Source organism: Pseudorasbora parva, chromosome 14 (genome assembly GCF_024679245.1).
Source record: "Pseudorasbora parva isolate DD20220531a chromosome 14, ASM2467924v1, whole genome shotgun sequence".
Taxonomy (NCBI): Eukaryota; Metazoa; Chordata; class Actinopteri; order Cypriniformes; family Gobionidae; genus Pseudorasbora; species Pseudorasbora parva.
The window spans coordinates 16845241-16869518 of NC_090185.1; the positions used below are offsets into that span (position 1 = coordinate 16845241).

At 34.6% G+C, this 24278-nt stretch overlaps 3 protein-coding genes across 3 annotated transcripts in view; 1 reads left to right on the forward strand and 2 right to left on the reverse strand.

The window, feature by feature from the left end:
• LOC137040223 (uncharacterized) overlaps positions 1-24278 on the forward strand; it is a 192170-nt gene that overhangs the window by 140013 nt on the left and 27879 nt on the right. The window lies entirely within an intron of this gene.
• On the reverse strand, positions 780-18443 carry pcyt2 (phosphate cytidylyltransferase 2, ethanolamine). Its single transcript, XM_067415659.1, has 13 exons — positions 18178-18443; positions 16080-16168; positions 15808-15969; positions 12840-12906; positions 12653-12737; positions 12529-12570; positions 7476-7614; positions 7244-7326; positions 6764-6841; positions 3950-4015; positions 1971-2036; positions 1806-1894; positions 780-1713 (listed from the first exon to the last, which is right to left on the reverse strand). The coding sequence occupies exons 1-13, from the start codon at positions 18294-18296 to the stop codon at positions 1599-1601; spliced, it is 1200 nt and encodes a 399-aa protein (XP_067271760.1). The 5' UTR covers positions 18297-18443; the 3' UTR covers positions 780-1598.
• On the reverse strand, positions 19818-22789 carry gcga (glucagon a). Its single transcript, XM_067414775.1, has 6 exons — positions 22681-22789; positions 22468-22589; positions 22094-22249; positions 21047-21163; positions 20401-20544; positions 19818-20216 (listed from the first exon to the last, which is right to left on the reverse strand). Exons 2-6 carry the CDS (start codon positions 22554-22556, stop codon positions 20192-20194), a joined length of 531 nt encoding a protein of 176 aa, XP_067270876.1. The 5' UTR covers positions 22557-22589; positions 22681-22789; the 3' UTR covers positions 19818-20191.

Below are 24278 nucleotides of genomic sequence, written 5' to 3' on the forward strand. Positions count from 1 at the left end.
ATTGTAAAAATTGCAATTTAATTTGCAAATAATTGTTGACGATTTACAGTTTATGATGGGATGAGATCCAATAAGTTAAAGATTGTCTTAAAACAATAACATGCCATCAACATTCAGGTACATTCAGAATTGGTCACAAAACATTTCTGCTCACATCTGTAAAGTAGAGATTTTAAATGAGTGTTTTCCCCCCAAAGTAATTCACTGTAAATGTACAGAAAATGTTAAAAACAAGGTGCTTTGAAATTCATTAAAAACAGAAGCAGATGACAAAACTGGATAAAAACGATAAAGAACAATTATGTCGCACATTAAAATGAACAAATGTGTGATGACAAACCAGCAGTGAAGTTTGTATATCACAGCGTCCTGACATCGAAGAATCACCTGAGGTCGGAGAGTCTTTGGTTGTGATTTTGACCGCTTAATGCCAGATATGTGACTATGGACAGTGTATGAAACGATATTTCACAAAATTTCAGTTCTGAAACTTTTTTCAGAACAAACGCACCACACTCCTAGTTATGATGAGACGGGTAAAAGTACAACAGGACCATTAGAATAAAAGATACCAGGGTAAATCCTGTCAAAACATGCCCAGATCACATTTCACTTTTCACACACACACACGCTCCCACACAATTAGCCCATTAGCCAAATCTCATTACCATAGTTGAGAGAAATTATATTATAATATATATATATATATATATATATATATATATATATATATATATATATATATATATATATATATATATATATATATATATATATACACTTGACCAATTAATATATATTATCAAATATATATTCAAATATTCTAAACTTGTTACACTGTTTATGTTATAATATTTTTTTCTATTATTTTGAAGGTTTTTAATTTCATTTTATGTTCATATATTCCTAGCTTTGGCAATATTGCAATAGTATTTATTTGCCAATAAAGCAATTTTGAATTTGAATATATATATAGATGCATTATGGTAATGATAATATGGATGGAAATTCTTTTAAATTATAAAAATGTCACAATGAAAAAACATTTAATAATCCTAAACAGGCTTTTTATATTTACGCAAATTATAATTCTTTGTCTGTTCGTTTGTTTTTTCTTTTGACTTTGGGTCAAATGTGACCTGGATATGTTTCCATGAGATTTACCCACATATAAAACACAAAATAAAATAAAACCCCCCAAAAATAAAAGCCAATTAGGCTTACACATACTAGTGTGGTCAACATGAAGTGTTTCTTCAAAAAACATTTCTCTGCTCATATACGGATATGTGCGGATGAATCACCAATTAAAACAAATGACACAATCTTCCAATAATTTTCATAAAACGACGCAAAAGTATTTGCCGATGTTTTACCAGTGTTCCTCCCATTCAGAGAGAACGTTTTTCAACCCATTTAACAGGTACCATTAAAACTCTCTGCGGGCAACAAAGTGTTTTGTCGTCAAACAAGAGTCGTCCAACATATAAAAAGAAGTCCGTGTTCCTCCACGTTCATTTAAATGCGGGCACTGTTCATAAATCGAGGCGTTTTATAACAGTCCGAAGCCCTTGATTCATTCAGTTTGAATAGCTCAGTTAATTCTTCACAAGACCCGCCTCGGTCTTAAGCGAATCATCTTTATGCTTCAAAGCCTCGATCACGGCCATCTCTTTAGCTTCCTTCTTCTGGTTCCTGGCCTCAAACAGCAACCTACCGGACAAAAAAAGAGACTGCCTCATTTGCATACTTTCAGAAAAACAGTTTTTTTCACAAACTCATTTTGCTCATATTATTTTTCACACCTGTTCTCGATGATTCTCTGCACAATGTCGTCGGTGGTCAGATCGCTGCCGCTGTCCAGGACGCGGAAAATACCTCTCTTCTTCGGCTCCTGAGAAAAGAGAATCAGGTTAAAAACAGTGGAAGAGAAGACAATTCAGAGATGCGTTTTAGAAGACTTTACTCACATCGTAAGGGTCTGTCCCGTCTGTATCGGGAAACACTTCTGTCTTCCCATGACACACCAGATCCACCTACAGACAGATAAACACTCAGCTATAGATGAATGAATGCAGATTCTGCTGTTTAATTGATACTATTGAGACACTTACAGATGACCATATATATATATATATATATATATATATATATATATAGCACTTAAAAAAACTGTTTAAACTGGAGTGCTAATCTAAAATAAATGATAATTAAAAAGCAGATATTAAAATATTCTTAATGTAAAATAAAAAGACGGAAATAAGTTTAGTGCTTTGGAAATTCTGTACTGATATTATACAATGGAAAAAAGGAAACATAGAAAATGAAGGAAAAAATAAAAAATAAAAAAAATAAGTAGAGCATTACGGTTATATCTAAAATGGTGAAATCAGGAACTAAAATATTCTGATGTAAAAATGAAAAGATGGATATAAGCACTGATAAATAATGCAATAAATAACGGAAAAAAGGATTCTTAAAAACTCAAGAAAAAAATTAGTAGAGCATTATGTTTTTTATCTAAATTAAAAATAATATAATTAAAGCTTATTAAAGTCTGGTTTTCAAATATTTTAATGTGGAAAATGAAAGAAAGATATAAGTCTAGTGCTTTAATGCTGAAAAAAAAAGGAAAAAAAATGTTTTAAAAATGGCCTTTGTGCACTGGTGTGCAGTCATGTTGGAACAGGAGCTCATCGCCAAACTGTTCCCACAAAGTTGGGAGCACGAAATTGTCTAAAATGCCATGGTATGCTAAAGCAATAAGAGTTTCTTTCACTGGAACTAAAGAGCTAAGACCAACCCCTGAAAAACAACCCCACACCATAACCCCCTCTTCACCAAACTTTACACTCAGCACAATGCGGTCAGGCAAGTACTGTTCTCCTTGAAACTGCCAAACTCAGACTGGTCTAGCGGATTGCCAGACAGAGAAGTGGGATTGGTCACTCCAGAGAACACGTCTCCACTGCTCTAGAGTCCAGTGGCGGCGTGCTTTACACCACTGCATCCGACGTTTTGCATTGCACTTGGTGATGTTAGGCTTGGATGCAGCTTCTCGGCCATGGAAACCCATTTTATGAAGCTCTCTACTCACTGTTCTTGAGCTAATCTGAAGGCCATATGCAATTTGGGGGTCTGTAGCTATCGACTCTGCAGAAAGTTGGCGACTTCTGCACTCTGTGCGCCTCAGCATGTGCTGACCCCGCTCTGTGATTTTACGTGGCCTACCACTTTGCGGTCACAGCACCACACTTGATTCACTGAGCTCCTGAGAGCGACCTATTCTTTCAGAAATGTATGTAGAAGCGACTGCATGCCTAGATGCTTGATTTTATACACCTGTGGCCATGGAAGTGATTGGAACACCTGAATTCAATGATTTGGAGGGGTGTACCAATACTTTTGGCAATATAGTGTATATATACAAATACATTTTATCATATGTACCAATATAAAAATGCATAGCAATTATCCTACATATACCAACATATATTTTACAAAAAAATGTTCAATGAATCGATAAGGTCATCAAGTATTTTGCACACATTATATTTTTGGGGAAAAATGTCCCAAACTCTCTGTTTAGTCCTCTAAAGTTAAACTGTAATGCGTGGTTGAACTCTCTATAACTGTCTGAGGGTTTCTGGTTAAAGGGGCGAGCAGTAAATCTCTAGATTGTTCTCGGAGAACAACAACACAGAATTGCTGAAATAGTGGTCTGTCACTAAAGCCTTTGCATTTGGCTGCTGTCCCAGGGCAGTACCACAACACACACACAGCTTTATGCCTCAATATCGTACTGTGTGAATCACACAAACCTTGTTCTCTTCACACTGAAAGCCTTTTATTGTGTTATTGTGTCTGGAAGGGGCTTACATTAAAAACTAGTTTCTTATTCACCACAATTGAATGAACAATGTAAAGTTGCAGCTCTTTAGTACTGTACCTTGAAGTGATCCAGAAGATCTTTTCCTACTGCGTACGGCGCCCCGATCACAACCTCTGACACATACTGAAGACAAAAGAAACACAAGACAGTTAGTCACAGCCTAAATGAACAAGTATAAACTAAACTCTACAGTAAATTCTTTTAGAACAGAACGTTGTAAAGTGTCTAGGTTCTACTTTCTTTAAGTTGTAACTGCTTTAGGTTCTACTTTAGGTTGTAGAAATTCTCCATTTCAATAGTTCTCAGAGTTGTAATTTTGTACAAAGTTCTCATAGTTCTAAAGTTCTACACTTCCCAGACTCATTCTTGTTAAATTGCTTTAGGTTCTTATTATTCCTTGATATTCTCCAGTTTTATAGTTCTAACTTTTTTTCATAGTTTTTTCCCCCAAGTTCTCTATAGTTGCAATGTCTTTAGAGTTTAAGTTCTCAGAGTTCTAAAGTTCTACACTGCCTAAGTTCTCTAACTTTTCATGTTTTTTACAGAGTTCTCCAAGCTTTACATTCTCTAAGTTCCAAAGTTCTACATTGTCTAGCTTCTACATTCACTAACTTATCAGGTTTCTTCATATTCACAAAGTTCTCCAGGTCTAGTTTGCCAAGTTCTAATGTAAGTTCTCCAGGTTTTATGTTCTTTAAATTTTAAATGTTCTACATTGTTAAAGTTTTCACGTTCTACATTTTATCCGCTTTTATCCAAAGTGACTTACAACTGAGGAATACAGGAAGCAATCCGTCATGAAGAGGCAAAAAATAACAAAGTGCTTGAAATACTAAGCTTTGGACATTGCTTAGAGTAGCATAGGAAGAGAATAGAGGACAATGTAGTTTTTTTATTTTATTTTAAGATGAGGTAAAGTGCTCACGTTTTAAGTTCATTATGTTCTTCAAGTTCTATTGTTCCTCCAAGTCCCCTTGTACTCAATAATTACCCCTAAAGTCATCTTTGATCACCAAAATGACATATTAAAAGTTTTCTTCCAGTTAAAATAATTTTATGCCTTAAACTAGCTTTACTGTAACTCTACAGCCTTTCCTCATTTAGTAACGCAAATTATCCCCGCCTCCACTTCCTCCCACCAGCTCAGAGATCCATTCGCTCAACTTTACTCAAGTTACTGCAGTAAATTCTGCACAGATGTATTGCTATGTGCCCTTAGTATTACAACTAAGGACACATAGCGGTAATTCATATGATTAGCCTTTGACTTGACAAAGTTATCAAACAGCTAATAATGTGTTGCTAACAATTAGAATCGTGAGAAATGCTTAAACAACTTAGAACGTCAGTGGAGAAGAGTCTATCATAACTTTGTAATATACATTATATACATAAATCACCTGCTATATTGCTAAATATATTTTAAGCTATGGCACAAAAAATATTTAGCAATGGTGTTGACTTTGAATTTGCACATGGTTGGTCTAGAAGCATATAGAGTGGTGCAGGTGTGACAATACTTTGTAGGCCAAAACGCAGAAGCAAGTTAGCATTTTAGCACTTCTGTTTCCCTCGGCCCTGAAGTCAATGGATTTTTTTGAATGGGGTTTTGGTTTGGTAATTTTTTTGAATGGGGTAAAATACATCAGTATAACCCCACTCGTGATTTTTTGAAACTGTTGCGTGTCTTGAAAAAGGCGGTTGCTAACAAGTGTCTAAATGAGACTACAGAGGGAGTCAGGGAGATTAAACGTCATCACGCCGAACAGGCCAACTCAATCCGCTTTTACAGCCTCATTATGCTCATAACGGGGCTCTTATAAACGAATATAACTCAAACGTTTGGGGAAAACGTTTTGAAATAAAAACTGAAAGTTGTCTGAAGCTTAGTGACGTTGAAATCGCGGGACTGTGGTGTAGTCCGTTTATAGCCTACCTTTAGCTTTTTACTTCCGGCGACTGCATTTAGGCTTCAAAATTCATAAAAGTTGTGTTCATCTGTGATAATTATCTTGATGGACAAACGTGCAAGTATCATGTTGCTCACAGAGCTTGTTTTTAGCAATAATCTAAAAGCCTATGGGAAAATCCTATTGGGTTTTTCTTGAGGGAACCAGTGCGATGCGAATTGCCGGCTGGCCTACAAAGTGACGTCATACCTGCATCACTCTATTATTAAACACCGTTATAAACTTGATTTTCACTACAGGGGGTCTTTAACTTCAAAGTACTCAGTTACGAAATTTGCCTAAATCAGCTAAATCAACTTCTAAAATCCTAAAGCCAAACGCAACCTCCCATCATCCACTGGGACATTGTTCAGAAAGGCATGCACGTGTGGTTTGGGAGGTCTGGAGTTTCACTGCGTGTTACTGATACCAGCAGCTCAACGTGGGTTCTGTCTGAAAGCGACGTCATGCTTTAGGTATGCCGTTATGTGCCTGACCCGTGAGAGCATGAATGCTGTGGATAAATGAGAGGGTTTGTAAACTAGGTTATGTTTTGGAATAGCACACGGTGCAGTATTTTTAACGGGTATCTCCTAAACATGCGTAACAAATTAACTTTTTTCATTGCTTGCAATACTTTTGACCTTGAGATGTTTCAGCCCAGAACCAGATTCTTCCCCCTACACTCTCTTTTTCTGTAATATCACTCCCTCTCTCTAAACACAATGAGCCATTGTTCTTAAACTAGAGTGTCAAGAAGACAAAAACAACTTAATATATGCCACATAATAAAATGGGAACTGACTGGAGAAGTCAGTAATTTATGCAAACCAATAATTTGTTAATGGAGGTGGTAACTTATGCTCTCCTTTATGTGAAATGCAGAGAAATGGTTGGAGGAGACGTTAAATTATGCACTCACTCTGCATGCCAGCACACTCAAAGTTCTCTCATGAATATTCATGATGGGGTAGTTCTTCGCTTTGTAGCGGTTCACTTCCTACAAATCAATAATATGAATACACTTAATAAACATGACAACAATTACTAAACATTACATTTATTGCACATTACAACTGCTTTATTTCACACATAATTTTTAGACACAACTGCAGACCGACACAGCTAATACTACTAACAAATATCAATTTGGAATTTTTAAAACTATATAACTATATAATTACTAATTACCAAAGTTTTATTGTAGTAACCATAACTGTAATATGTATGGTATTTTGCAATTTAGGGGCCTTAAGTCTAAAAACTGTGTAAAACAGGTTTGTGTGTGATCCTGAGTCACAAGATAAATCCAAAATTTGCCCTGTTGTCAAGCACAATGATGGTAGAGAGGTCTGTAAAATCTTGTAAAGTGTGCATGCGTAGTTGTTTTTATGAAACGCACCTGGTCAAAGTGCAGTCCGACAATGACGTACGGTTTCTCTGCTTGTTTGTGAACAGTTTCGAGGAAATCCACATGACCGATGTCTATATGGGCCAGATAGTCAAGGCCAAATCACAAATATAAAACCAGAGTTCCCTTAACCACTTTCCCTTAATTCTGCTTAAACACCTTAAACTGAACTTTTCATGATTTTTCCAACTTTCTGGACGTCATGTGGATTTTAAAAGGATACGGAAAAGGTCGAAAGCTCCGGCCACGTATATGATGGTGTCTTCTGGCTGCGGTTCTTTTCCTGAGGCGAACTGGATGATCTTCTGAGAAGTCTGCAGGAACTGAGAGACGCCAGTCCATGGGCTGTGCCCTTTAGGACCCTGAGGAGAACAGATAAACAAAAGTTTTTGCATTTGCAAATGTATGGAAGTAAAACTGTGCCACTGGATTTTGAATTCTAATTTTTAGCACTGAATTTTTTTACATCGAATTTTTAACACTGAATTTTATTTTGCATCTAAATCAGACTTTGAATTTTAAAAGCCATCGAATTTCTAGCACTGTTTTTTTTGCCTATGACATTTTTTCAATGTTTTAAAAAAATTCAGTGTAAAAAGAAATTCAACGTCTCAAAAGATTCAGTGTAAAAAAATTCAACGTCTCAAAATATTCAGTGTAAAAAAAAATTCAACGTCTCAAAAGATTCAGTGTAAAATAATTCAACGTCTCAAAAAATTCAGTGTAAAAATATTCAGAGTCAACATCCGGGTAACCAAGGAGAAGCAATCGATCCCTGTATCAAATCATCCAACATCCAGCCAATCATTTACGCTCCATTGGTCATGAGTAAACTCACTGAAGCGCCATCGTGTGTGTTCTGAGCCATGCTGCTGAGCTCTGGAGCTAACCTGAAGTGAACTTCTAGTCATAGGCAAACTAGGCGGTCGCCTAGGGCGCCAACAGTTGGGGGGCGTCAATGAGCCCCCGCCCCAACAAGATTTTTTAGTTATTTCATATATATTTTATTATTAATATTTCGTACTTTTGCTATTTCAAGGCATTATGATTAGTTGCGATTATTGGCGTGAAGTCGCCATGGTGATAGTGGAGCTGCTGTAATGAAATGAGATCATGTAGAGGGCGGCAGGGAACGTCGTCATCCGTGGCGTTGTGACGCTTGTGTCCGAGTGAAAAATGTGGATAGCTCACTTAATGTAACTGGAGTGGATGCAAACACGGAGGCGATTAACATCAAACAGATCGCACTTTATTCCCCGCTGAACTCTCATCACAAACTCCCTTTCCATCCACAGCATTACTTAATAAAACAAAATAACTGTTAGCAACAGAAAACAGAAAATAATCCCCACACATGGGAGCTCAAGACTCAGTGCGCACATACACAAAATGCAGACTTCGTTTGCAGGGAGCGCGCGCAACTCTTAAAGGGGCCACACTATATTTCTACTCGTTACAGCGTGCTTTAGTTTCATCATCATGAAAAGGTCAAAGCCATCAGGGGCTCAGTATCGTAAAAAGAAAAAAGAGGAAATATAAAAAAAGAAAGCGAAATATACAGGTATAGCCTACTTATTGGTTACTTGTTCTCTACTAAGCTGGTCGCTCTATCATAACGTTGAGCAAAACATTACACTGAATATTAGTACTGGACGGACCACACGCCATGCTCATTTCAGGTGCAGAACATTATAGCAGTTAATTTGAATAAAAATTTTTACATCAGAGATAGCTGTTTAGTGTAAATTGATCAAGTAGGCTAATACTGTCATAACCATGGGCGTCACTAGGCCCTTTTTTATGAACTTATGCATCAGCCCCCCCCTAAAAAAATATGTGATTAACCTTTAAAACATGAAACTGGCGCAAGGCTTCGGCTACTGCTTCGTCCCGTCTTTTAGTCTTTGTGTCAGTGTGTTCTTCAATCCGCAGCGGCGCCGAGTGACATGGTTTTCAAGCTATTGTTATCTAATTTTTTGGCCTTCAGAACATCTTAAAATACACATATGTAGATCATAGAAATCAAATTTTTCTCGGGGGAGCATGCCCCCGAACCCCCCAACATCTGTGATCTCAGAGATAATAAACCTAGCTACATTATTCGATTAATGCATGTACAATATGCCCATGAAATAAGGAAGTCATATTTACTTAATAAGTTGAAGTTTAAAAAAAAAAAAGGGGGGGGGGTGCAACATGAATCTCACCTAGGGTGCCAGAAAGGCTAGAAACGGCCCTGTTCCCCGCCTTCCTGTTTCAGCGTCACATGACCAATGGAGCGTAAATGATTGGCTGGATGTTGGATGATTTGATACAGGGATCGATTGCTTCTCCTTGGTTACCCGGATGTTGACTCTGAATATTTTTACACTGAATTTTTTGAGACGTTGAATTATTTTACACTGAATCTTTTGAGACATTAATTTTTTTTTACACTGAATATTTTGAGACGTTGAATTTTTTTACACTGAATCTTTTGAGACGTTGAATTTCTTTTTACACTGAATTTTTTTAAAACATTGAAAAAATGTCATAGGCAAAAAAAACAGTGCTAGAAATTCGATGGCTTTTAAAATTCAAAGTCTGATTTAGATGCAAAATAAAATTCAGTGTTAAAAATTCGATGTAAAAAAATTCAGTGCTAAAAATTAGAATTCAAAATTCAGTGGCACAGTTTTACTTCCATACAAATGCCAAGGGATTCAAATTAACAGTGTATGTTATTTTTTAAAGGCACAATATGTAAGATTTTTTGGATTAAAATATCCAAACACCACTAGAACAGTGTCATATATTTTGTTGACTTGTATACTTACATTACCAAATGTTTCCAAGAATGTTTAAATCCAGAGAAATAAGCACTTTTAACCAGGACACGGACTGTGTCCGTGTGTTGCCTATCAATAACATCATATCTGCTTTACCCTCGACTTCCATTTTATTTTGTAGGAAACACCAAAGACGCTTTAATATATTATGTGTTTTATTAGACAGGTGAGCAACTGTTTGGAGACATTCATCAACAAAAAACTTAAGAATTGTTTTATAGCTCAACTCAGTTTATGCTCTCTTTTATGCAAAATGCAGAGAAATGATTGGAGGAGACGTTATGCACTCACTCTGCATGCCAGCACACTCAAAGTTCTCTCATGAAAGTTCTCTCATGAATGGTAGTTCTTCGTTTTGTAGTGCTTAATTTCCTACAAATCAATATATATACACTTAATATTCATGACAATATTATTAAACATTACATTTTGTAGACCTATTTTGTGTTCGCAAACAGCTATGACGTTTTTTGTGTGGGCGGAGCCTAACTGGTTTGCAGAAAATGTCAGTTCTGCCATTGCAATCTGTGGAAACACAGAATAAAAGACTAAAGAAGTCAATTTTGAGTTTATATCTCACAATTCTTAGAAGGATAAACAAAAACTGGGATACACTCGTTTATATATATATATATCGTTGCGAGTTTATACCCCGCAATTGCCCTCAGAATTGTGACATAAACTCACAATAGCGAGTAAAAAAAGAAAGAGAGTCAAGAATTTTGAGATAAAAATGTTATAGGCTGTTTACAAGTTATCTATGTAAAATGTTACAGGTTTAAATATGTTTTATGTTGTAACTGTATGTGTCCCCTATGACATGCATATGTGAATATTATGTAGACTTTCTGTTTACATCAAATTACATCAAATGCTTTAAAAGCGGACTAATCATTGTAGGTTTCATCAGTCCAGTCTGTGACTTGTCTGCGTTTAGCTTCAAAGGGCATCTTCAAATGATGGAATTCTATAAAAATGAAGACCGTATTTTTCGCTTTTCGAGTCTGACATACAAAGGCAGTCCAAAACATTTTTATTTTATTCTGTGGATTTTGCCCATTTTTCTCCACTTGTTATGCAATTTTTCTGCCATCATTATGCGCGCGCAGCTGCAAGTGACCTAACTGTGACGTCTGCTCCAAATGGGTCCATTGCACATCATGACTGCTACATTTCACATGTTAGTTACGAAGACAGTGATCCCTTAATCACTTTCCCCATTCTGCTTGAAAACCTTAAACTGTACTTTGCATGATTTTTTCAACTTTCTAGATGTCTTCAGAAGGTAAGCCTGAAGTGGCATGTGTATACAGAAAAGGCCAAAAGCTCCGGCCAGTTTGTCTTACTGTTTAAATCTGGTTTTCAGGATTTGCCCACGAGTACCATGCTTTACCAAGCCTAATATCAATCTAAAGCCCCTTTCACACTGCGATTCCGGCAAATACATGGATAATGGGACCCGGCATTTGTTCCCGGGCCGCTAGATTTGGCCCATTCACACTGCCAGCGAAATACCGTAATATGTGCACTTTCACACACAACCCGTAACGGTCCCAGGTCGAGTTGACACGTGACATCCAGATGTGACGTATAATGGCGAGCGATCTCAGCTTCAGCGCGGATAGTAAGGAGCTCTTTGGTCTCGACTTGTGTCCAGTTTGCACACATTTCTGCTTGTTTAATTTTAGTTTCTTTTGTATACGAACACTCTCTGCGTTTAAAACACCGACTAGCTCTTCTAGCACTGCAGGGTTGTATTATTGAAAAAACAAGCTCTAGGAGTCGCACGATAACTACGTACACGTTGCGGCATTAGTTTTGGCTTTTGTTCACACAGCGCTCATCCCGGGTCGAACCCCGCAATGTTACTAGGTCCCCGACCCGGGTTCAATTCGGTAATCAATTCCGGGACGTGGTTGCTTTCACACAGAAGGAGACCCGGCAATGTTCCGGGAATATTACGTGTCCGACGTGCAGTGTGAAAGGGGCTTAAGTGTCTCATCATAGTATTCGCTGAGCAAACACACAGAGTAGCATTATAACTTTTAACACACTATAATGTATTCAATATGATAAAACAGCTCTGTGTTAACCCACATACAGATGAGCGGAAGAATCATTCCTATCGTTCCATACTACAATAATGTTATTAAATCTTTAATACATTAGTTCATCCATGAATATGATTTCTGCCCGAGTCCAGTCGGATTCTTTTTCCACCGGCTGTAGAGGTGAAGAAGGTAACTCCCAAGATTCAGGGAAATCAGGGTGTCATCAAGCTACGCCTTTGTTTCGAATAATCGGCTTCTAGCGCGAAAAATTACATATTGTGCCTTTAATTCATAAACCACATATAAAAAAAGAATAGATTTTTATCCATCAGGATTTGACTGGATTATAAACGTTAAAATAATTATATTCTAAAATAATATTTGCAGATCTACTCACCTTCCCAAAGTTATCCGTGTGAAGCTGGTAGGCTGTGTTATCCTGAGAGAAAGAGGAATATGAATTAGGGACTGACAGAAAAACTTTACATAACACGGATAAATAAATTATAAATTATACGCACAATGTTGCTGTGGTGCGCTTTTGTTAACAGGAGCATACGACCCACTAGGTCTGTCGTAGACACTCCCTGTGTGCGTTTACACTCCCTGTTGATGAAAACAACATATATAACAACCGTTTCCCCCACCCGTAGAGTCAAAATTCACTGATGTGCCACAGGTCTATGTCCGTGGACCACAAGACTTTACCTGTATCGGCCCATTCTCTTCACCTCGTCATAGGTATCCTTCCCATCCACTGTCAGTGTGATGTCATCTAGCAAAAGATATGAAAATATTTCAGATTCAAAACCATTTTGGTTACTTTTCAGCTATGTTGTGCTTTAAAGGAAGACATTTAAAATAAAACCTGTTTTACCAAGGATGAAAACTATAGAATCGTTCTAAATCTTTGAGAATAGAGACATCCACATCACAACTATAAAGATAATGAAACAGAGAAATGATTTCAATGGAATCACTTTGTCATCTAATGAAAGCTAAACATTGACAGCCAATTAGAACCCATACCGCTTTAAAGAGCGCAAACATTTAAAGTGGCAGACGACAAAACTGCAGTGCTCTCTTAAAATAAACAGAACAATATCACGTGTTGGTGTGGATGCCAACATAGTTATCTTTATAGCTACTATTTGTTGGTAAATTATTAAAAATGTTAAAATATGTTTATATGCACATTTATGTAAATATGTAAAAAATGTTGTGTGAAACTCCCATGATAAAAAAAATAATATGATCAAAAATAAATATCTTTAAATCAGTGTTTGAATTACGTTACACATGCTATAAATTGCACAAGATGGTGTTTATAAAATTATCCTGTTTTTCATTTGAGCTGAGTTCATTTAATTCACTAACATAATACATAAATACATGTTTTTCTTCAATAATTTGTCTTTCTTTCAATATTTTTTTACAGAAAAATCTCAGATGACCCGCAAATAAACAAATACACATTTCTATGAAGCAGGATTTTTTTTTAAACGAAATATTTCAATAAATAAATAAATAGTAAAAAGTAGTGCGGTCAAAACAATTAATCGCGATTAATCGCAGCCAAAAAAAAGTTAACATTTACATAACGTGTTTATATGTTTACATAATGTGTTTATAATTATTATGTACATAAATATGCATGCATATGCATATATATATATATATATATATAAGAAAAAAATGAACTCAGAACATGAACTTTTATTTTGGATACGATTATTCGATTTGACAACCATATTAAAAAGTAAAAAAATATAGTTATATTTATATCTATCATTCTTCGTAAATGGATAAAAATGTGACTTGTAATAAATTGGTGTGAACAGGTCTTAAACACCAAGAATATTTATGTAAATAAAGTGCCAAAAACTTTTTAGAAATCATCAAGATTAAGACATCATGGCCATTAGCATATAAACATATGGCCATTTATGTTAACATTATAGTTACATATTAATATGTATTGTTATTAATATATTATACATTAAATACATACATACATGGCCACCCTTATAAATGTCAACATGAACTACACCATGTTTTATGAGAAAGTAGGGACACAAGTCGGTTCTGGGGCATTTTGAGTTATTCACGGATTCTGAAAGTGTAGTCTCCAAGCTTTCCAACGATGTGTAACACATGGAAATCCAATATTTGGAGAAGTTGTGGCCATCTGAATGTAGGCCTTTAGAAAAGTTTAAACGAGAGAAAACAGCCTTTAAAGTTTTGCAGTTCTCACCTGTTCTCACCTGCTGGGAGTGACAATAGGGCTCATTTACATCTCATTTAGATAAGCCATACCCCCTGTAAAGCTGCATGGTTGCTAGTAACGACAGACGCAACGGGAAAAATCAGACCGCATACTACTAATAATAAAGATGCTAACATTACCATCTAAAAGCCCATTATAGTAATGGGGTTTTTTGGCAAGTGATACGATGCTAAAGATTACAATTAAAACGACAGTTAAGAACAATAGGTAGGTATGGGAAGGTCTAAACATGAGATAACGTGTGTGTGTGTGTGTGTTCTTAGAATGAACACAAAACGACAAACTTTGGTGTTTCTGGAACACTCCATAAAAAACAGAAAAGTATTCTAGCAAATCTTGTTGCCTCCAATGAAATAAGTCGTTCGGGCAACCTTTCTGTTTGCCAGGGTCTTCTTAGTGGATGTACTGTGCGTCTGTTTGAAGGGGATAAAGACAGAGAAATGGGTATAGTTCCTAACCGTGGCTGTAGTGTAGAGGTAAGGCGCATTTCATTAAGTTTTGACGCAAATCGATCAGAGGTTCAAATCCGCCTTTTACCAACACTCTAACCAAAAAACACTTATTAATAAACACATGTTAGATACTTTATTTCCACTAACATTTTCTCAATTCTTTTTTAAAATAAATGCCTTTCCAATCTGATATGTGATGGGAAAAGGGAGTAGAGAGTGTGGCAAAAGGCGGATTCGATCATCTGATCCTCTGATCCGAGTTGCGTCAAAACTTGATGACATGCGTCTTACCACTACACTATAGCCACAGATACAGATTTGAGCCATTTCTCTGCCTTTATCCCTGTCAAATGTTGCTAGCGATATAGCCTCTGATTTCTTACGGTCCAACTCGTCTGACGCCTGTCTGATACATTCTTCCTCTTCTTCATCTTCGCTCAGTTGTAGATTAGGGATATTATTCAGTCTTATTATGCCGCTTTCATCGTCGCTTGGATCATCTCTACAGCCGGCCAGAGCGCTGCATAAATAATTAGCCACACACGTCCCTTGGAGGGCGGGGCAATAACAAAGGCCAGTATGGAAATACACACAGACAAAACAAGGCGATTTCAACCTCAAAATATACGCTTTTAAATATACAATTAATGCCATCTCAAACACGGAGAGGCTTCTTCGTGATTTCAAATAACAGATTCTGCAAAAAACGTGGTTTCCGTGACGGGTCACATATACAATCATAACATCCTTTACAGTATATACAGAACTCTTAAAAGGAACATAACAAAAAAATGTATTTCAAGAAGAATTAAAGAGGGTGAAAATGATTATTAAAAACATTATTAAAAGTTTTTTTAAAGGAATGAAAATAGCACAAATTTGTAAAATTTGCTGCCTTAAAAGATAATTATGGGTCACTAGTATGGGCGTCCCTCACCTCCATGCACACAGAAATCACAGTTGTACTTGTCCAGCGTCTCCAGCGTGGTGACGTACGGCGCCCCTTCCACAATCTCGTCCACCCACTTTATAGCCCGGATCATTTTATAACGCTCGGCCTGTGTGAAGACCGGAGGTCCCTTGTGCTTGGCTATTTCCTCTGAACGTGAGAGAAAAAAATATGTGATCATTTCCTCATATATTCAGGTTTTACAGTGACTTCATGTAAAGTATAAAGCATTGATCTGAAATATGAAATGTGAAGCATACCATCTGTATGTACTCCTACTACAAGATAATCTCCCATCGCTTTGGCCTGTCGTAATTGGTTGGAGTGACCGTAGTGCACCATGTCATAGCTGTGGAGACAGATGTGGACTTTGTCAAGAAAACATGACCCGCATTCAAAGGTGATGTAATAAATAACTGCTTTTATATCAGCTTTGCACACTAAATAAAAGGAGTAACTAGAGACGGGTGGGTTATCTAACCAGGACGAGCCCTATTCCTCAGTCATATCATTAGCTGGGCCGATGCGATTACACGGGAACATAATCTCCAATTTCATTTCCCATGATTCCTTGCTGGGCACCACACTTCACACTGGGCTATTTATAAATGTTTCATGTCATAACTCATAAAGGAACACTGCAGTATTTTGGATAAGCAGATCGTGTGTCATTTCTGAGCCTCTAGTGTCACCAAATGGAACTGCAATAACAATACAACTCAAAAGTTTTGTTTGCATTTGCATTTTATAAAAAAATTGGATTAGGCATGAGAAACATGTAATATTACTTCTATAATTCCCATCTATAATATTTCTCAGAAATCACACGCACAACAGTGTTTGTTTAGTAATATACTATTTTAGCCTAGTATTTTTTAAATGTTAGATTTTAAGTTTTAGAATTTTGTAATGTGCTTTTGTCATTTTTGTTAGTTTTTAATTTAGCTTTAATTATTTTTTAGTTAAAGTAGTTTTTAGTATTCAGCATAGTTCAAAACTAGTTATTTGCCAAAGCAACATTTTTAATTTACATTTTTTAGGGTTTCTATAATATTTATTAATATTTTCAAGTTTAAGTTTTAGTTAACAATACTAACCTGCTGTATAGTTTTCTTTTTGACTTTTTAATATATTTAAATATTTTGTTATTAATTTTTTATTTTTGTCCCAGCTTAAAAAAATTATAATTATTATTAATAGGCTATTCTCTGTTTAAGATATATAATGTCAGCGTGAAACTTGGGCTGTCAAATGATAAATCACAATTAATTGCATCCAATTAATGTGTGTACACTGTGTATTATAATTATATATATTTTAATATATATAGAAAAAATCTGTAATATTTATATTTCTTAAATATGTATTTTTGTGTGTGTATTAAAATATACATAAGTATTATACACAGTACACACACATCTTATGTAAACACAAACTTTTATTTTGGATGTGATTCATTGAGATTAATCGTTCGACAGTCCTAATTAAAATTATATTCAAATGTTCCAAAAATATGTACAGTATGTATTTGTTTGTTTATTTACTGTTGATCTGAGATAATAATAAATAAATAAAAACATTAAAAAAAGGTAACTAACCAATGGTAACAAACCAATTATATACTTTCATATTAAAAAATATCAAATGATCATTCCTCATGCCCATTTACTACACTAACAAAAAGTACCATAGTATTATGTACTACATTTTTGGACACGGGAATACAGATACAAACCAGACAAGTAAACTTATTTATATGAGACTTTATACAACACATATTGTTTTAAAGCAGCTTTATAAGGATAAACAGAAAAATAATCATTAAATTAACATGATAATACCATGTTTTGTTAAAGCACAATGCTGTACCATATAAGTTAGATACTATAGTACATAAATATAGTAACGTTAGTCATTCAGTGTAATGGAAAATATCAGTGCGTCGACATTGCTATCTGACACCTCTAACTGTGTTTATTTTCCACATACTGTAGTAATAATAGTATGGTATTTTTTAAATACAATGTAAAAACAATAAATAACGTAACGTTAATCGTGGAAGAAAAGTACAATGGTAGTGAAATATTTTGTACATGGCAATGATGGCATAGCATTTTAGTGCCACTGTATAGTTTAAATCACCACCGTAGGCTACTAACTGATACTGTACCATATGGTGCCTGCCGATAAGGTACTTTTTGTTGGTAATTTAACAATACCATGGTAAAATCATTATTTGTGCAACTATATAACTTCTCATGTTGAATTCCGGCATTGTAAGACACTGTAGAGATGCTGTAGAGATGCATACGCACTTCGCGCTCGTTAACGTTACCGTATGAGTGTGATGTCACTCACCAGCCGTCACACCATACCCGGATCACACGCTTCCTCTTCTCCGGGCTGTGGCTCAAGGAGTTCGACTCCTCTCCGACCTCCTCATCCTCCTCAACCGTATGGATTCCGTTCCTGATCATGTTATAATGCGTATAAACTCCCCGAACAGGCGTTAAAGCGGCTGTAACGCTCTGCGTTGAAATGAATGATACCGGCAAAGTCGCAACGCCCTTCCAGACGCCCAGAGAATGTGCGCAACGAACGAAGATGACGCCAAGCGCAAACACCACGCCCCCTCACGAGGCCCCTCCCCTCCAGTTAGGAAGTGACGCCAGGCCAGTGTCGCGGGATTTCCTTGCAACAAGTGCAAAGATATGATAAACCATAAACTCACATGATAAAAAAGTACATTATATATATATATATATATATATATATATATATATATATATATATATATATATATATATATATATATATATATATATATATATATATATATATAGTTCGTTAGTCGTTGCACAGGTTATAAATTGCACAAGATAGTGTTTGCTTATTAAATTAAATTGTTTTCACATAAAACATTTTTTTTAGCTGAGTTAATTTAATTCACTAATATAATAGGCTACATAAAGACATATTTTTCCTCAATAATTTCTTTTTTTTTTTTTTTTTTTTTTTACAGAAAAGTCTCAGATCAACAGCAAATAAATAAATAGGCTAAACAAATACATAGCCTACATATTTTGTTTGGAACATCTGAGTATAATGTTTAATATTTCACATTGAGTTTATATCTCTTTAACAGATAATACCCTATATTATTATTATTAGTATTATTATTTAAAGCAGGAACAATAAATAAATAAATAAATAAATAAATAAATAAATAAATAAATAAATAAATAAATAAATAAATAAATAAATAAATAAATAAATAAATAAATAATTTTTATTGGCCATGAAAAAGGTTTTTCTCCAAAACATAGGAATTTTGCTAATTTCAGAAATATAACTACTATTATTTTATTAATGTAAGTTTAAAGCATTAAAAAAAAGTCTTGCCTATCTTATTGGCTAATACATAATAATAATATCATAATAAATGAATAATAAATGTTTACTAAGATATATATTATTACATAAACATTATAATACATGTTTTAATTTCGTTACACAGTAAATAAACTGTACAAGTTAGTATTTGCTTTTTATATTTTCCTGTGAATTTGAATTGAAGTCATTTACTATTTTTCTAAATTGCTTTCCTTTTACTCAGATGAATTGAAAAAGAGTAACATTCAAAAATTAATGTTTAGTATTTCACATTAGGATTTCATTTCTTAAACCGATATGAATAATATTATGACATAATGACAATAAGAACAACTACATTACTACATTAAAGTTGGCAACAAAATAAATTAGTAAAAGCGTAAATAAATGTATTTTCTAATTTAGGACTAATTTCAGACATATAACTATAATTTCAGACTATTGTTTTACTAGAACCTTCAAAAAACCTTCAAAAACCCTGCTGCAAATGGCTTTCCAAACCGAATCCGCAAACACGCGTATTGCTACAGGTATCCTTTAGGTGGCGCTAAATGTACATGTGTTAAAGCGGGAAAACAACAGACTCGGGTGGAATATGAAAATGTTTATTTTGCAGAGCAAGACACCATTTTCCATGGCACTTTGATACAGTGATGGCACACGTAAATGGTCACTTTTTACCTGAGTGTTTAGTGCATTCACCTGAGTTTGTTTTTATCGCACACATAGAAAATAGTTCAAAACTATAGAAAAACATTTCATTTTTTTGTTTGTTATAACTAACATGATGTTCTTTAACACTAGGGAAAATAAATAATAACCACAGTGCTCAAAGTTAAAAAATAAAATCTTAATATGGCTTTTGTTTTCCAGAGTTTCCAGTGTTTTGCCTTTAAAAGATATGGCTTTCATTCATTTTGATGATTGAACCCCCTTCAGGATCCAAATTTAAGCTCTTGCAGGGAAGCCCAGTAGTTCTTCATTGATTCCCGCCACGTTTGCCACTAGAAAAGAAAATAATCACATAAAACATATTCAAAATAGACCCATCTCTTGTTCTTTTACTGATTATCATTCAATATATGTGTGTGTGTGTGTGTGTGTGTGTGTGTGTGTGTGTGTGTGTGTGTGTGTGTGTGTGTGTATGTCTGTGTCTGTGTTATTTAGCCACTATAGAGAGGACTTTACCTTGTCCCTGATGTCTTAGAGTTCATCACCCATTGTAAATACTCCTTGGCAGCGATGCTATCCAAGACCTTGTTGACATCACTGGTGAAACTGCCGTCTACATGCCGCCTGCGGCTCAAATTTGTGCCTCTGTTGGCCCCAACACTGTGCATATGCGATAAACAACTTGTGAGCATTTGCACATGACACTTATTCAAAGTTTAAACCAGTGAGTTATTAGTTCACAAGTAGTTAGCAGTTAGCTTGCAGCCTGCATCAAGTTTAGCGCAGTTTAGCTTTAGCATGTAGCATGTTCGTGGTGAATAGGTTTATTTGCGATAAGGTATGTAGCATTATGTGATGTTTGGTTATATTAGCAGTCAGCCTTTGTTTGATTAGCACAGTAGCACCAGAAATAGAAGAAGACATTAGCAGAGAAAGATAACCAGAAGCACACTAGTTTCAGCGCTATTTATTAGCATTAGCATTTGGCAGTGAGGATGGACAGGGTGCGTTAGAAAAGAGACAGATGTTGGGGAGGAGAAAGCATGATGAAGCAGTCATTTTGGCTGTTTCGCTCTCGCACACACACTCTCTTTTTCTTTATTTCCATCACTTTCACACTCTCTAAGGCACTGAAGGTGGGACTAGAAGCGAGGAGGCCTACTCTTGCTTGGGCTGTCCAGATTTAAGCCAGGCCACAAAGTTCTGGGCCGCTTGGTCTTGCAGGTAAGAGCTGATGTCGCTGGTGTAGGTTCCCTCAGCGTGACGTTTGGACGAACCACTGGAGAGGGAAAAGAGAGTTTATGTGAGAAAATTATAATGTATCTTACTCAAAATGTTTGATTGTTAGTGTTAGGCCTTACAATATCATCTAATATTATAATAATTTTTATTATAATTTAATAATATAGAATAGAATAGAATAGAATATTATCTTATTTTGTGATATTATCATATATATATATATATATATATATATATATATATATATATATATATATATATATATATATATATATATATATATATATATATATATATATATATATGATAATATCACAAAATATATTATATATATATATATATATATATATATATATATATAAATATGATATAGTATATATATATAAATAATATGATTAAATAAAAAAGAGAAAAAAATAGAAATATTATATAAATGTGAAAATCAATGGCAACATATTTTGAGTATATATATTTTATGTATTCCAGTAGAAAAAAATATATTTGTATTTATTTTATATACATATATTATTTTAGTATTATAATTATATAACTTGCATATAATTTTATCATATATACATATCTGTATTATGTATACATTTATGAATATAATGTAATATATATAATGTTTCAAATATAATATTTTTATCCATATATTCTTTTAAATAATATTATTAAAAATACATTATATAATTGTGAGAACATGTTCTGTACATATTTTAAGTTTCCGTATACAGTATATTCCAATATATAACAATATCATACATAATATCTATATGTACATACATAAAATAATAATATATCTATAACAAATTATATGATTGTTTAATTATTATTAATTCATTTTAAGTTACATTTACATTTGATTCATACATTTACTTACTTCTGCACATTTTCCTTTACACCAAATGTTGAATAAAGTCTTTTTTCCACAAATCTATAAACTATATTACAGTGTAATCGTGCCTACCCATTTCTCTTTGAGTCCATGAGCCACTGAACAAAGTCCTGTGCCCTCCTGGTCTCCAGGTATTTGCTGTAGTCGTTGGAGAACGTCCCCTCAGAATGCCTCTTTACGGTCGTGAAGCCCTGAGCCCTCGGCACGAGACTTTCTAATGTCTCTGTGCTGCGCCACAGAACATAAACCAGTGTTAAACTCTACACATCACAAAAATATTTAACTGAAAAGTCCTCAAACAGTTATGAAGTGAAAATGCATGGCTATTTTCAAACTGGTTAAGCACTAAGTATACCAGTCAAATCAATTTGATACCATGAGTAGTAATTTACTGCTCTGAAATGGGGTATTAATGATATAAAACTGACATAAAGTATTCCTCTGACCTTGTGTTGTCATCTTGCAGCGGGACGCACATGCTGTTTTGAACAAAGAGGAGCAGAAGAAGACCAGCGAGATATTGGACGGCTTTCATTTTGACAGCTTCTTTAGAGTCCGAACACACGGCCTGTCAAAATGAGAGAAATAGTTGGTCATAACTCATCTCCAAACTCCTTTTGAAGCATAAGGGTCAATGAAGTCCTTGAATCTCAACTTACCAATGAATGGATGGATGGATGGATGGATGGGTGATATGAGATGAGTGCGTTCGCTCCTCAAGCACAGATCTTCTCCTGGCTCTTCTGCTGTTGGTTTCGTGGCCTCTTCTCAAACTCCGGGGTCTTATATAGTCGGTTCAGGTGGGCCGGCCTCGGCAGCCCACACACACGCGTATGTGCGCGTTCATATCTATTAGTGTCAGTCCATTACCCGCTCTGGATGAAACCGCTTGTGTTTGTTTAAAGAGAGAGAGAGATGTGCTAAAGTACCTCCAGATAAGAGTCATCTTTGAGGTGTCAGACGGGATAGGAGGCTTTCGCAAATAAACCAAGAGAAAAATAACGCGCCAAGTGCTACTGTAGGCAAAAATCAAGTGGGCAAACGGATACTCTGGCCTAAAGGGTTCTCGGAGAACGTGACAAACAGATTCTTCTCCTGCTATACATTATACATGATTCTTATGTACCCAGCATGCTTTGCACATAAAACAATCTTTTTGAGTTGAGTGACAGGAATCATTTTGAAAATGTTTCCCAGAATTTCCCATTTTGTGGTGCTTGTGTGCAAGCAATTGATTAGAATCAATATCAAATGTCATAATTGTCTTTTTAAATCAACAACTAATTTATTTTGTTGACACTTTATCAGGGTTATAATATTTAATTAAAACTACCCCCCCCCCCAAAAAAAAAATGAACACGAACTAAAATAATATAAAATATACAAATTACTTATTTCAGCTAGTTATGTATTTTTTTCCCAATATTTCTCATTTTAATTTAGATGAATATGATGCATTTAAATAACTAAAATAACCCCAATATTTTAAAAGTAAATTTGCCAGAAATATATAACAAAATTATACTAAAACCTTCCCTAAAATTATATTAAAATAAAAACTACTACACTGTAAAAAATTATTTAGAAAAAAAGTTACCTGGTTGCTTTACAATTTTGAGTTCACTAAAATTAACATTTTGAGTAAATACAATGAACATTTTTTGAGATTCGACAACCTTTATTAAAATATTATTAAAAGATTTTGTAAGCATATTGGGTAATTCTGTGTGTTTTATTTCTGATGACGCAGTGAAACATGCCATATAGTGCTATTTTCATGATTTATCCATTTTTTTATGGTTCAGATACAATAATATTTTGAGTTTCTATTTATTAAACAAATTTCCTTCATTGTATCAACTCAAATTTTTATTTTTAATAAACTCAAAATTTTAAAGCAACCAGGTTACTTACTTTTTCAAGTTAAACCGACAAAAAACAAAACAAAATTTACAGTGTAGTATCTCATTGATAAATTATTATAAATTATTACATTTTATTAATAGCTTAAATATACATTTATTTATTAATAATAAATTATTACATTTATTAATAGCTTTTAAATTATTTGGAAACAATGTATTTAATTAATTTAAAACTGTTTTAATAAATGTGTGAATGAAAATGAAATCAGGACCATATAATTACTTGTTTATTAACAAGTTTAAGTTTAAAAATAGACTTTTTGTGGGCTTGTAAAAAGTTTAGATTTTTTTCATAATTCTTGAAGTCAAAAAGTTTTGAATATGTAAAGTGT